The sequence below is a fragment of the Anabrus simplex genome, chromosome 2, assembly GCF_040414725.1.
Source record: "Anabrus simplex isolate iqAnaSimp1 chromosome 2, ASM4041472v1, whole genome shotgun sequence".
NCBI lineage: Eukaryota > Metazoa > Arthropoda > Insecta > Orthoptera > Tettigoniidae > Anabrus > Anabrus simplex.
In genome coordinates this window covers 93,797,819-93,811,640 of record NC_090266.1, presented here as the reverse complement: position 1 = coordinate 93,811,640, position 13,822 = coordinate 93,797,819, and the positions used below count along the sequence as shown (strand labels likewise).

The window sequence follows — 13,822 nt, the reverse complement described above, 5'->3', positions numbered from 1 at the left end:
GTTTGGACATTTTTTCACAGATGACACTACAAAAAACATTTTTTAACCATGCACTCTGGTGCAAGGTGGAAGAACTTATGACTTAAAGAAGTTTCGTATTCCTAGGTTTTCCATAACTTAATCTATGTTCATTTATTTTTGGGTTGGCAACACTTCCCTTTCTTTCCACCAGTTTTGAATCTGGCCAATCATAAATTTTTGTAGTTAATTTTCAACAAATCCCGCATTTCTTGTTCTCTTTGAATTAACCAATAAAATTTGAGAGGGTGTGTCCAGATTAATCCTGATTTCTCTTTAACCTTCCCTGAGGATATATAAACTGCGGCATTTCTGGGCACCTTGTCAATTGATCGCCGTCTTTCTAAGTGTGTGTGTTAAGGCAGAACATCTACAAGGTAATGGCCACATAAATTCTCTTTTCTGTAGCTACCTCCACAGCTTTATCCGAGGGGAATGTTCGAATCTTTAATGGTGTAACAAACTTTTCTAAAATGTAAATCTTCTTCTGGCTAATGTAAAAATTTCATAAAGTTTTAACTGTAAATCGGGGATAGAGAGTGAGTTACCCTCTCGAGCTCCCCTTCATCTTGGTTTGAGGTGACTATGTTTTCGTACCTAACTGTTTTCTTCCTGTAATGTGTTAAAGTGATTTCCATGCTAGCCACCTCAGTAGTTTGGGAGTAGCCCCTGTTTCATCGACCGAGAGCCCTGTAGGATTTTATATTTCATTAGCTGGAGAGCAGTGTTCGCCTCCATTCAGCTTGTGTTCGGGCCGTTTATTTAACCTGTTTTTTTTTTGTTTTTTTTTCGCAAAGGCCCAGTAGGTTGGGTACTAGATACCCCTGTGTAAAAATATTTCAATTTGTAAATAGTGCCTTGAGAGGTCAGAGATTGTCAAATTTTCATGTAATGTTGCCTTGAGTAGGCTGGAAGAAACTGAGAGCCTGTAAGCTCTTTTCAAGGTTTTGTGTTAGTGAAGGTGCCTCTGGAAGGCTTGACATTGTAATTTAGGGAGCAAGTGCTCTTGAATTAGGGGATTTCTGCCCTTGACTAAATTATTCCTCATTTTGAATTGTAAACTTCAGCTGGTAGCTCAGAAATTGTAAAACTAGGGGCTTGAAGCTCAAAATTGTTAATGTTCTGAATCTTGGATTTCTCCAAGTCTTGTTTGAAGTTTGGTAATTGTACCTGCCATGTTGTTATTTGTTAATTTTTGAAATTCTGAAGAAATATAACCTTTGTTAAAGTTTTAATTCAATTCTTGATGCTGTAGTTAGACCCATTCAAGCCCACACCTTCTTTTACCTCTCTGCGTTCTACAAATACCCTGGAACACTGTCCATTACTTCAATTACTCTATAGAGCTCATCTGGTTTCACTAGCATCATGTCCGGAATATTCTTCCCTCTAGCTGAATCCATCACTTTCTCTTTCAGCTGCCCTTCCCAGATTAACTTATTATTTATTCAAGTAGCTATACAATCCTCCTTTCAGATGTCACCAATGCTTACTGAACTAGTAGGATGTACACTGACTGAGCAAATGTCATGGGATAGTGGAGCACTGATGCGTACGTGTGTTGTCTGCGCACCGAACGCCCCCTGTGCCAGCGGCAGTTGTATAGGAGACCTTGAGAGCAGTGACTGTGCATGTGACAGGTGTAACATGGAACGTCGTCGTGAGCTGACACCGTCGAACGGGGTATGTTTGTCGGTGCCCGACGGATGGGAAGTGCGATTTTGGAAGTGGTGCGGGAATTCGGCTTCACACGATCAACCATGTCGAGGGTGTATCGTGAATGGTTGAATGCGGGTCTCACCGTCCACAACAGACGAACGACCGGCCGTCCAGCCACCCTCGATGACCGTGACTGGCAACATCTGAGACGGATTGTCAATAGTGACAGATGGGCAACCGTGCAACAAATCACGGCTCAATTCAACACAGGCCGTGCTAGACACGTCTCCCAGTAGACAATCCGTAGGAACATGTGTTCTATGGGGGTATGGGAGCCAGCGCCGCACACGGGTGCCATTGTTAACTCAACGTCATTGGGCACAACGACGCGCATTTGTCACCAGTCACCAGGGATGGGCACTGGAACAATGGCGTAACGTGATATGGTCGGACGAATCACGATTTCAACTGCACCATGCCGATGGGAGGCACCATGTATGGCACAGACCACATGAAGCGATGGATCCCGCCTGCCTCAAAGGTGTGGTCCAGGGCGCTGGTGTCTCTCTTATGGTCTGGGGTGCATTTTCCTGGTATGGAATGGACCCCCTAGTTGTTCTGGAAGAGACTTTGAATGGTACGTGGTATGTTGAGCTGCTCGGACACCATCTCCACCCATTTTTGGCCTCCAGCGCCCAGACGGTTCTGCGGTGTTTCAAGATGATAACGTGCCGCCGTATTGCTCGGGAATGGTTCCGGAACATGCAGCGGAGGACCAACGACTACCATGGCCACCCAGAAGCCCCGATATGAACCCTATCGAGCATATCTGGGATGTCCTGGAACGCAGGCTCCGTGCCATGGATCCTACACCCACGAACAGACCAGAATTGGCGGTCGCTCTGCAAACGATTTGGTGTCAGCTGCATCCAGAGGACTACCAGGAACTTGTCCACTCACTTCCACGGTGTCTCACTGCAGTTCGCAGGGCCAGAGGAGGCCCCACACGCTATTAGGTGACTATCCCATGACATTTGCTAAGTCATTGTATATCTGATTGCTCAAGGTGACTATTTTCCCCTAAAACAGACCCTATACAGTCAGTAACATCATCAGTATCAGCAAATTCTGACATCAATATTGATTTTATATAGAGCAGAATGATGGAATGAAGGAGAATACTGAAGAAGATTTAAATATGTTTATACTGGAACATCAATTCTGGCAATACTATCAGTATTAGTGACACATACAATGCTTACTTCAGTATTTTGTTCAGTATTGCATATGACATGAGCTGAAAAATGTGCACGTGCTGCTACACAGTATTCATCTGTTCCAGATTTCGATCTAGTTGAGTCACAACGTGATAAATTAGAGTTATCACTTAGGTCATAGGCAGCCAATGAGAGTGCCCGCTCCTTGAGCTATCGGCATGAGCGTGGAACAAGGCGAGAACAGCTGACTTCTAATAGTTTGTGCTGTAAAGACTAGATGGCAATATGTAGAATCAAGCTGCAAGCAAAGTCACAGCAATGTACCTGGCTGAGTATATTATGTTTACACAATACTATCAGGCAGTTAATTTGCCATCACTGTTTTGCTGTATTCCTATATGAGCTTTTATGTAGGTCTTTGCTGGCGAGATGTAGTGCACTGTAAACACTAGGTCCTGCCAGCAAAGGCATAAAGATACCCTACGATCAGATAAAATTTCTTTCTATATAGAAAATGCTCTTTCACTGCAGACATTTACCACTAAAAACTACAGAAGTTGCCAAGTAAGTGTAGTGCTGTGCCTATGTACACACACACACATTTTACTAATAACGATGCTCCATCAATCCACGAGATGAGCAGACATTTAGTTCATACCCTACCCCATTATAGATTGTAAAACTTACATTTTCATAACTGTTTCTCTTCATTCTTAGGTGTGATTGAAGTAAATGTCGATGTTGAATAATTACTACATGTCTTTTCAAGTCCCGTATTACACCTACAAGAGATAATATACATGACCACTATTAGCACAGCACTACTACATTCTTCAAATGGAAGATCTTCCAGTGGATGGAGCCACAAAATTTTAACACACAATATTTTTAATTGTCACCTTCATCACATGATAAAGATGTTGATTCCCATAGGGAACATGAAATATTTGTTCCAAATGAGTAAATTTATAATACCAATATAGTTACACAGAGACTGTACTGTACAATCTAATATGTATACCTTAGCAAAACATTATCTTTGTATAGTATTTCAATCTGACTGATTACATCAAATTATTTGTCTTCGAGTGCTGACGATGGCTCAAAGAGCCAACACATGTTCACTTAAAACCAATTCTAACTAAATAATCTAATTGAATACGTGGAAATTATTCACTTTAATGTAAATATCAAAATCAATAAAGAACTTGAAGAAATGGTTTTCATTACATGCAATGCAGAGACTTTGAAGATAAATTATGGTGATCTTCAAGCATGCCTGTCAGAATAATGTTCACGCAGTCACCATCACTTTTTTTCTGCTGGTTCCTTTACAAACTTTTAAGTGCTTGATACCCTCTTGAAGCGCCCTGTTTTAGAACACCATCTAGTTCTGAGACGCCTTTAACTTTCTCTACCAGACAGTTGTCAACCATGCTGCAAGAAGAAAAGGAAGGTAGAAAAGATCTGCAGTAGTTCTGAACCATTTATCTGCAAGGTCATTCTTCTGAAAGTACGTGGGTTTTGCAATAGTTTCTGTTGCACTTGCTGGAACCTACTTTTGAGCATTTGTTGTCTGCTATTACTTAGGCAACAAGAATATCTGAGAGTGAATCCCAATGAAATATGAGGAAAAGTTGATGCATTTCTACACACAAAGAATTCCATTTCTATTTAAAAGAAGGTAATATTTCAAGTGTATAATCCATAAAACTCATTTTTCATTGAAAATATTATTATGAAGTAGTTTCATGAATTGCTGTTAATTTCACGTTAATGTGCAGAAATATATTGCACAAGTTAAGACGTTTTACAAAGAAATGATGATTTTCTATGCAAATCTTGCATACGTCATTAATACAAAAAAAAAAAAAAAAAAAAAAAAAAAATCACACCCTTAATCATTCTTCATGAAAGCTTCTTGCTCTATATTATCTGGAGATCTTCACTGTTTAATGACTGTTCTAACCTTTTTTTTTTTTTTGCTAGTGGCTTTACTATAGAACACTTTCCCGCCTTGTCAATACTTTGTACATATTTGATTATACTTAATAACCATACATGTTTCGAGAGCTAACTACTCTCTTCTTCAGCGGTTTGTAAGAAATTGCTCTTTGCTTGCTGTCAACTGAACATGTTTGTTTGATTCAGACGAGTGGAATGTTATTTTAATTTGTGGATAATTTTGGCAACCAGCTGAAACTGAAGAATTTGACGGTTAAAATGGCTAGCATGGTCGGACGGGATTAAGAGGAGAAATTTCTGATTTATGTGAAAGGTCTCAGAAATATAGCAGAATTAAGGAAAGGAGAAATTTCAAGAAGAGAGAGCAGAAAATAATTTAAATTCAACATATAGTGACTTACGAGGTGTTATTTATTTTATGAATTGAACATTATTCTATTTTAAAATGTCTTACTAAATGACAAAGTAAATGTAAATTTAGACACAAAGAAACATTTTTAATTCTTCTTTAGATGTAAATAAGGACATAAGTTCCAAGAACAGAGCAGATTTTAAATTTTGGCATACAGTGACTAATTTAATATGTTTTATTCATTTTATGATTTGAAATTTTATATTTTAAAGTTTGTAAGAAATGACATAGTAAGTAAGTAAAAGTTGAAACACAAAGAAATATTTTAACCATTTTAAGATTTATATATAATTGTTCTGTTGATAACAATATCTGTACAAGTCTATCAAGTCCAAAGATTTAATTTTGATGTTTTGGCATCCCTGAAGAAGAGAGTAGTTAGCTCTTGAAACATGTATGGTAATTAAGTATAATGAAATATGTAAAGTACTGACAAGACGGGAAAGTGTTCTACAGAAATTGAATATAAGTCAATGCAGACAGGATTAACAAACATGGTTAAAATAACCAGTGGCTTTACGTCGTGTCAACACAGATAGGTCTTATGGCGACTATGGGATGTGAAAGACCTAGGAGTTGGAAGGAAGCGGCCATGGCCTTAATGCAGGTACAGCCCCAGCATTTGCCTGGTGTGACAATGGGAAACCACTGAAAACAGTCTTCAGGGCTGCTGACAGTGGGATTCAAAGCCACTATCTCCTGGATGCAAGCTCACAGCCGCGTGCCCTAACTGCACGGCCAACTCGCCCAGTACTGTTCTAACTGCTAACGATTTTAACAGTATCACATATCTTTAATATCCTTTAGGCTGATCAATCTTTGTGTCTAAAAGTGTACGTAAGGAAGTTCTTCATTTACCACATTAAATGTTTAACGTTTAGTCATTTCAGCTGATGAACACTAAACTGGAAAATGATCACGACCAGACTCCTTCAGAATCTGCAGTAACATCATCTCTATTTTGAACACGCCTATGAAGTATGGTGTAATTTGCATTCTGGGCCATTGACAAGGTAACACAGTCAGGAAGATCAAGCACATCATGGTGAAGAGAAGAGGTCCATGCTCTGTATTACACCAGAAGTTACCTTTATGGGCTGTGATCAAGCTTCTCTGTATAACACCACTTGTGTTTGCCCTGCAGAATATGACCTCATCCATGTCAATAAGCTAATTACCTAATGTTAAACTGCAGTTGTTTCAACAAATACCACACATGAAGACCTGATCAAAAGCTTTTGCCTAATCCAGAGTGAGAGAGGCTACTTGAAAAGTAACATGTTGATCCAAGTACAACTGCAACTAATCAATGACTTTTGTTAACAACACTGTGCAAGAATATCCAGGGAGAAAACCATACCGACTGTTATCAAGAAGGTTGTTTTCTCGTAAGAATTTCACCGCACTGTTTACTGATAAGACACCGGCCTATAATTTCCAGTATCACCTCTGTAGTCCTGGTATGGCACCACATTAGTACATTTCCATTCACACGGCACAACCTTGTGTTAGTGGAAAGATTAGATAGCCCGAACAGAGAAGAACAAATTCTATAATGTACTATCGGTTACTTTCCATCATCGATAATGTTTAGCAAATGCACGTCCTTCTCCGTACCTCAAAACATCACTATCTTCATTCCAAATCAAATCACTAAATTTTAAAAATGAACTCCACGAGATCTGTATAACAACACTGCTATTTAAAAAAGAAATAAAATTAACTTACAGCTCTTGAAGCCTTTGTCTACTGCGTCTCGATCCATTGCATGATGATACTCAAAGACAGATTTGCCAATCAAATCCTCTGGTTGATAACCAAGAAACTCTCCAATTCTGAAACAAGGTTAAATGTAAAATGTATTATATGGAGGATTCTCCCCATTCTTATGGACTATAACTCACTAAATAATTATGCAGCATAACAGTACAAAATCTCAGGGATTTGGCAGAAATGGACACAAAGTAAATTATACCAAAATATTTATATTAGGGAAAGCTGTGTCAAAAATAAAGCTTGGAATTCAGCATACGACTTTGGAAAAAATTAGTGGACATTTTAAAAGATTTGGTGACAATACCAAATCATCACTTATACTACTGTACTCCTAAATGATAAATCATCTAGTGTTTCTTTTCAGTACAATAATGTTAACATTTTTGGGTATCATCACCTAAATTGTAAAACTTCAGGATCCTTGTGGTCATTCATGCCCTGTGAACTGATGTCTTTTTACAAATTATGTAATATGAAAGCCATACTGAGAACAAGAAAATTGGAAAAATCAAAGATCTCCAACAAAGGAAATCATTACAAAATTAATGGTTGCAACTACAGGGTCTCCGCTGATATAATTCGAGTGGTGCATGGTACGAGTAATGGCACTCAAGACAAGCTCAGTGCCTATAGATGGTGTGAAAGTTCAGTGGTGGTGCAATAGCATTTTTAGGTTCAACAAGCTAAGCAATGGCAAACAACTTCATTCTCAGCTTACATAATACACCTCCTTCAAGTATTACTTTCAGTTTTTTGGGTGTGCCTATGGCCAGACACGTCTTACAGTTAGTTAATCACTCAGACCATACAGCCAGCATCTCAACGTCAAGTATTGAGTGACAGAATATAACCTGACCCCGTAAGAGAATTAACGGCTTCAAGCAGATAAGTTCCCTTAAACGAGGTGACGATCCCATTCAGTGGCAGGAAATGATGCTGGAAACTATCAAGCATTATCTGTTCTATCAGGCTAGAGGCAAGTGCGAGAGGCATCTGTACTCCATGTTACGAGTGGCCCAATTAACTATTACCAGTAGCTCTAAAATCCCTTTTAGGAGGTCGACCCCAGTAGTATTAACAGCCTTAAAAATGGTAGAAAGTGTCATGAGTCCTTGGAAAATGCAAGGGTGTCAGCCACAAGCAATACACAATTCCTGGTGTAATGAGGAAACTGTAAGGAGTGGGTGACCAGAAAATGAGACCAAGATTACAACAATAAACGTCCTAACATCAACAGGAAAGGCAAAAGAATTGGCGTTTTTAAACAGGAGAAGAAAATTTGGAAGCGGAGTTTGAGAGAGACTAAATAAGGAAATGAAAGGAAGTAAACACCAGGTGTGTTAGAAATGCATTTCTTTCTGCTTCCCCCATTTAGAGGCTGCCAAAAAGACAAAGCTTACATAAAAATTTTGATTAATAATTACAAGGGCTGTTTAAAATATGTCTTCTTCTTCTTCTTCTTCTTCTTCTTCTTCTTCTTCTTCTTCTTTTATGACCACATAGGATCACTTTAGTCAGTCCGTCGTTCAGGTCTCTTTGAAGGGATTGTTCGGGCTTTGCGGTCCTCCCAGTACTTCTTCAGACGCTCCGATCTTCGTGCCCTTTCCTCAGTTGAAAATGTGCGTGTTGTTGGTTTGTTTTGTGTAAGGGTAAAGCGGAGGTTTGTATTCTTGAGTTTTGTATTCAATTTTATCTTATTTTTGGTGTCTTCTGTTGTAAGGCCTATTTCCTTCAGATCCTCTCTTACTTCTCTGATCCATTTACATCCTGTTGTGGTATTTTTTGAGACGAGATTGTGTTGTACTAGTTGTTTCAGAAGTCTCGAGTCCTGCATCCTCATGATATGTCCAAAGAATCCCAGTCTCCTCTTACGCATAGTATCTGTAATGGGTTCTAGCTCTTTGTACACGACTTTGTTAGGTATTAACCGCCACTGTCCATCTTTCTGATATTTTTTGTTGATACAGGTTCTTCCAATCCTCCTTTCAATTTTCTGAAGTCTGTCAGTCTTTGATTGTTTATATGTCTATAAATAGGTATACTACAGTAAAGCCTAAAAAATAATAAAAAATTAGGAACAGATATGTGCTACATTGGAGTGGAGCAATTGAGGCGAAGAATGTGGCAGGGGTAATATTAAACCAGCAGTTGGATGAATACTGTATTTACCCACGTAATTTATTCCCTTGTATAATTTTACCGCCCTTCATTTTGAAACAGCAATATGGGTAATAATAAAAATTTGCTTGATTATGTTAAAGTTTTCAGTCATCAATGTGTTATCCATTTAACTTTTTGCAACATATGCAGTCGTGAAAATATGAAGGCTACAGATAGATGGTCAGTTTTAAAATGTAACATTTGTCTGTTAATTACAACTGGTTTTACGTCACACCGACACAGATAGGTCTTGTGGTAACAATGGGATAGGAAAGGGCTACAAGTGGGAAGGAAGTCGCCATGGCCTTAATTAAGGTACAGCCCCAGCATTTACCTGGTGTGAGGACGGAAAACCACAGAAAACCATCTTCAGGGCTGCTGACAGTGGGGTTCAAAGCCACTATCGGCCAAATGAAAGCTTCACAGTGCGCACCTCTAACTGCATGGCCAACTCACTTGGTTTTTGTCTATTAAAACGCAATAAATATGTACATAGTGGCGTGCAATATGACGTGGTTAGACATTACGGAAGTTATCACGCTGTACTGAAGTACAAAGCCCTCCTTAAGGTTACAACACAAACAAATGGATCACGGCCATAATCTGCCAGTTGAAAGACACAACTTTTAGCAGTTACACATACATTAAGTAACATAATGTATGGATGACCAGATTGATCACCAGTAACTGGATGTATCCACCATTTTCTCTGTCATTTCTTTTTTAATTCTGCCACGGTTTTTCAAAAAAATCTTTGAAAATGCATAATGGTCTCCACTGAGGCCCTGCAATAGTAGCAACTTTATTTAAAATACATTGTGAGGATGATGCGTTCTGAAACTTGTCATTAAATGCACAGATAACTGCATTATTTCATGTACAGTCTAGTTGGGGTGAACAGAATAAAACTTTGTGTTCATTTCTGTAAAAATTGTTACATTTATGAACGCCCATCTAGCCATAGCCCTATTGTTTCAATGGCCAGTCTTCAGTTTGTAAGCAGTGAATGAGAAGTACAAGCGGCAACACTGCTGTAACAGGGACCATAAGCAAGCTATATAGTGTTAGCCTGTGCACACACCGTCAGTATGCTTGTACTAACCAAGTGGAAGATCTGCACTTGGTCTATACCTTGTACTGGTCTCTGTGTTAATTATTTTTACATACTGGTGAGTAAATAGAGGGGTAGCACCCTACCCTAGGCACTCCAGTATACAACACACAACTTCGCGAAGAAATATATATGAATTGTACCTTAAAATCCTTTTGGAAGAGATATGTGTTCTTTGCAAATGCCAGGGACCCACCCAGCCTGCCCAAAAGAGTATGTTTACTTTTATAACACAAGGAAAGTTCTCACGCGCCATCAACCATTAGCCGACCAGCTACGAGCACGGCCATTGGCTGACATGACGTCATTCCCATAATTCGTAACTCTCTGATTCCGTTACCAACCCGCGCAGAATAAAAACACAGCAAGAAACACGGGAAGGAAAATATGTAATTTAGTAGCTGTAACCTATCATTCTAAATCCAGGCCAAGGTCTGTCATGAGAACAGTGGCTCCCTTTGGGAGCCACACTCCCTTCGAGAGGCTCTTAACTATGGCTGCGGCGCATACTGCCCACACGGCAAGGAAAAAGTAATTTAGTGATTGTAACCTAACATAATATATGGTGGATTTGGATATTTCCTTAACAGTTGGCAACAGTTCGCAGATCGCTCGCAGATCGTAAAGGACGCTCCTATCGGCAATCCCGTGAACTAAAAATAAAAGAGCATCACCGGCCGCCAAGCTTTCGTGTACAGCAAGCGGAGTGAGTGTAGTGCCTAGACTAGGGCTATGCCAAATAGAGGTTAGCAATGGTTTAAGAAAAATGGGAATTACAATGTACAGTTTAAATTAACAATGATTGCGAGGGCAGAAAATAGCTGTGGTTGTGCAGCAGCATGTAAGTTTTGACTAGAGTCACCAAATGTATGCTACTGGTGAAAGCAAAAGGAACACCTGTAGTGAGCCAAGAAGGCAGCTTTATCAATTCGAGGATGAAAATCAGGCCAGTATCCTGAAATTGGAAAAGAACAATTAAAATGTGTAACTGGATTAAGAGATGACAGCTATTCAGTTTTACACAATATACTATAGTTAAAGGTGATGGAGATCGCACAGAAAAGCAATACTGTATAGGAATATTGATGAAGAGGAACAACCTTTCTCTTAGAAGGAGAAAATCTCTATGCCAGCGACTGCAGATGGACAATACTGAAAAAGTGGTGGAATTCCTTCAGTATTTTACATTCAAAATTCAATCTCCATAATCTTCCCGCCCTCCAGTTTTTGAGGTTAAAAAGTGCTAAAAAATAAAAAGAGTGGGAGAATTATACAGTAAGTCGACAAGGCTGCTGCTGTAAGTGATAGAATAATGGACTGAAAGAGTTAAAAGAAGCTGTCCAACAAATAAAAAGCTACAAGGAAGGCGGACAAAACACCGGGGAAGTAAAGAAACAAACAACATAGAGAAAAGACAGTGTTGGAGGATAGCTAGAGAAGAGAGATCTGGCAAATGATCTCTCAGGAAATCATAAGAAAATAAGAAAGTATGTACATTTGAGTGAGAAAAAGCAGAAGAACAAATTAAAAGACTAATTACATATAAAGTGAGAACAATCAACTGTAGACAAAGAGAGAAGATATTTCGAAACGATTGAGAGAGAACTTTTCTGAACCACGGAATAGTGGGAACAAAAGTCTTGGTGGAAGCCACAGTGAAAACCTGTGTGTGTCACAAACCAACAGTTCAGAAGATAAGATTGAAACAGCAATGCAGGAAATAGAATGAATAGATGGAAAGATGAGGAATTGTAAATCACCGGGAATCAATGAAGTTACATCAGAAATGATCAAAGCAACTAGCCCAATGCTATCCACTGGCTATAGGTATATTATTTTGACTGGACTGGTATGCAAGGAAAAATGTGTATGAGAAGAGTATCATACAGGGGTTATAATTAGAGCTCTGCGTGGATGTCTGCGAAGCTAGTGTCCTGGCAGACGCAAACTGTATGGTAACGCAGATAATTTTGCTGATAATTTCTAAATAATTATGTTTATTGATTTTCACTCAGGCATACTCTAGAAATCTCGACAAGGGAGTCTTTCATACATTTCATACAGTTATTTCTGCTTGTGGTGATGCGACCCTTGACAATGGTATGGGTAAATGGTGATATATTACGAGCCTTGAGTCCATAAAGCCATAAATCTGATCTAAGCCTAACTGGCTCCTGCCCGCAATTAGTGAAAGGAAGGAACAAAGGTTCCGAAAGAGAACCGCTCAATATTTCTGTAGCTGTTGCAAGATGAAATCCCTCACAAACGTGTCACTGCAGGGGCTGCTGCCATGTATCAGGCCTGTTGTACTCTTATGTTAACAGATCTATCCATTTCAATACCTTGGGTGTAATATAGTAAGATAATTACAATATCCACGGATAACCATTCGCAGATATGGTGCGGATGCGGATAATATTTTGAATATCCACGCAGGGCTCTAGTTACAATTCCACTTTTGAAGAAAGGAGACAAGGGGAATTGCAAGAACTACAGAGGAACTACTCTTCTCCTTCACATAATGAAATTTCTTCAGAGGATTACAAACAAGAGGATCGGAGACAAAGTTGAAGGAAAGTTAGAATAGTTGAGCTTTAGACGAGGCATATCAACCTTTGACTCAATGTTCATAATGAGATAGATGATGGAAAGGAAGTGGGAATATTTAAAAGGACTTGATAATGCCTTTCATGGACAGAAGAAAAGCATACAACAGCATTCCTAGAGAAGTAGTATGGGAAAACCTGGAGAGGAAACGCATTAATAGACGTTTGATTATGGTTATGAAGGGCATGTATCTGAACAATAACAGCTATGTGAAAACCGATGTTGGAACAATTGCTGAGTTCAGTATGAATATAAGGCTGAAATAAGGGAGTGTGCTGGGGCATCATGGTAATGGATGGGATGCTGCAGAAAGTGAAAGGAAGAACAACTGTACCAAAACTCAATGCTATGTTGTTTGCAGATGATTTAGTGATCTGGGCTGAGAATGAACAGGAGGTTCAGGGCCAGTTAAGTGCCTGAAGCCCGGAAATAGAGAAGGCTGTTATGAAGATTAATGTTGAGGAGAGCAAGGCTCTAATAATTTATTTATTTATTGACTTGTTTTACATGGTGTGGCTCAGGCTATGAAGCCTGCTGTTATGCCAAACCACCTTATATATATGCTACATTGTGCAAACTACAGAGTATTAAGATTTCTAATTACATATAATTAATTATAAAATTAAACTTAAATAATAGTTATAAGCAAAAGGTAAATTTCTGAGTCACTATTAAAAAAAAACATTAAATACTAATTTCTTAAGTCTATGTACCATTTATAACATATTTTTTAAAATACATTTCTACTGTGTATGTCTCTAATTACAGCCGGAAGGGAATTCCAAGAGCATATGGTTGCAGGTATGAATGAGTTGCCATAGCCGGTCGTGCAGTAAATTGGGAAGCTCAGCAGGGAAGAGGTTTCTGACCTTGGAGGTATACTCAGATAACTTGGTG

General features: G+C 39.0%; 1 protein-coding gene across 5 annotated transcripts in view; it reads right to left on the bottom strand.

Annotated features, from left to right (window-relative positions):
• The window catches only part of LOC136863908 (hypoxia-inducible factor 1-alpha), a 579,725-nt gene that overhangs the window by 240,240 nt on the left and 325,663 nt on the right, over positions 1 to 13,822 (bottom strand). For all 5 annotated transcript variants that reach the window (XM_067140321.2, XM_067140322.2, XM_067140325.2 and 2 more), the window contains one exon: positions 7,000 to 7,106. In XM_067140321.2, coding sequence (XP_066996422.2) covers positions 7,000 to 7,106 — 107 coding nt within the window. The remainder of the gene's footprint in view (positions 1 to 6,999; positions 7,107 to 13,822) is intronic.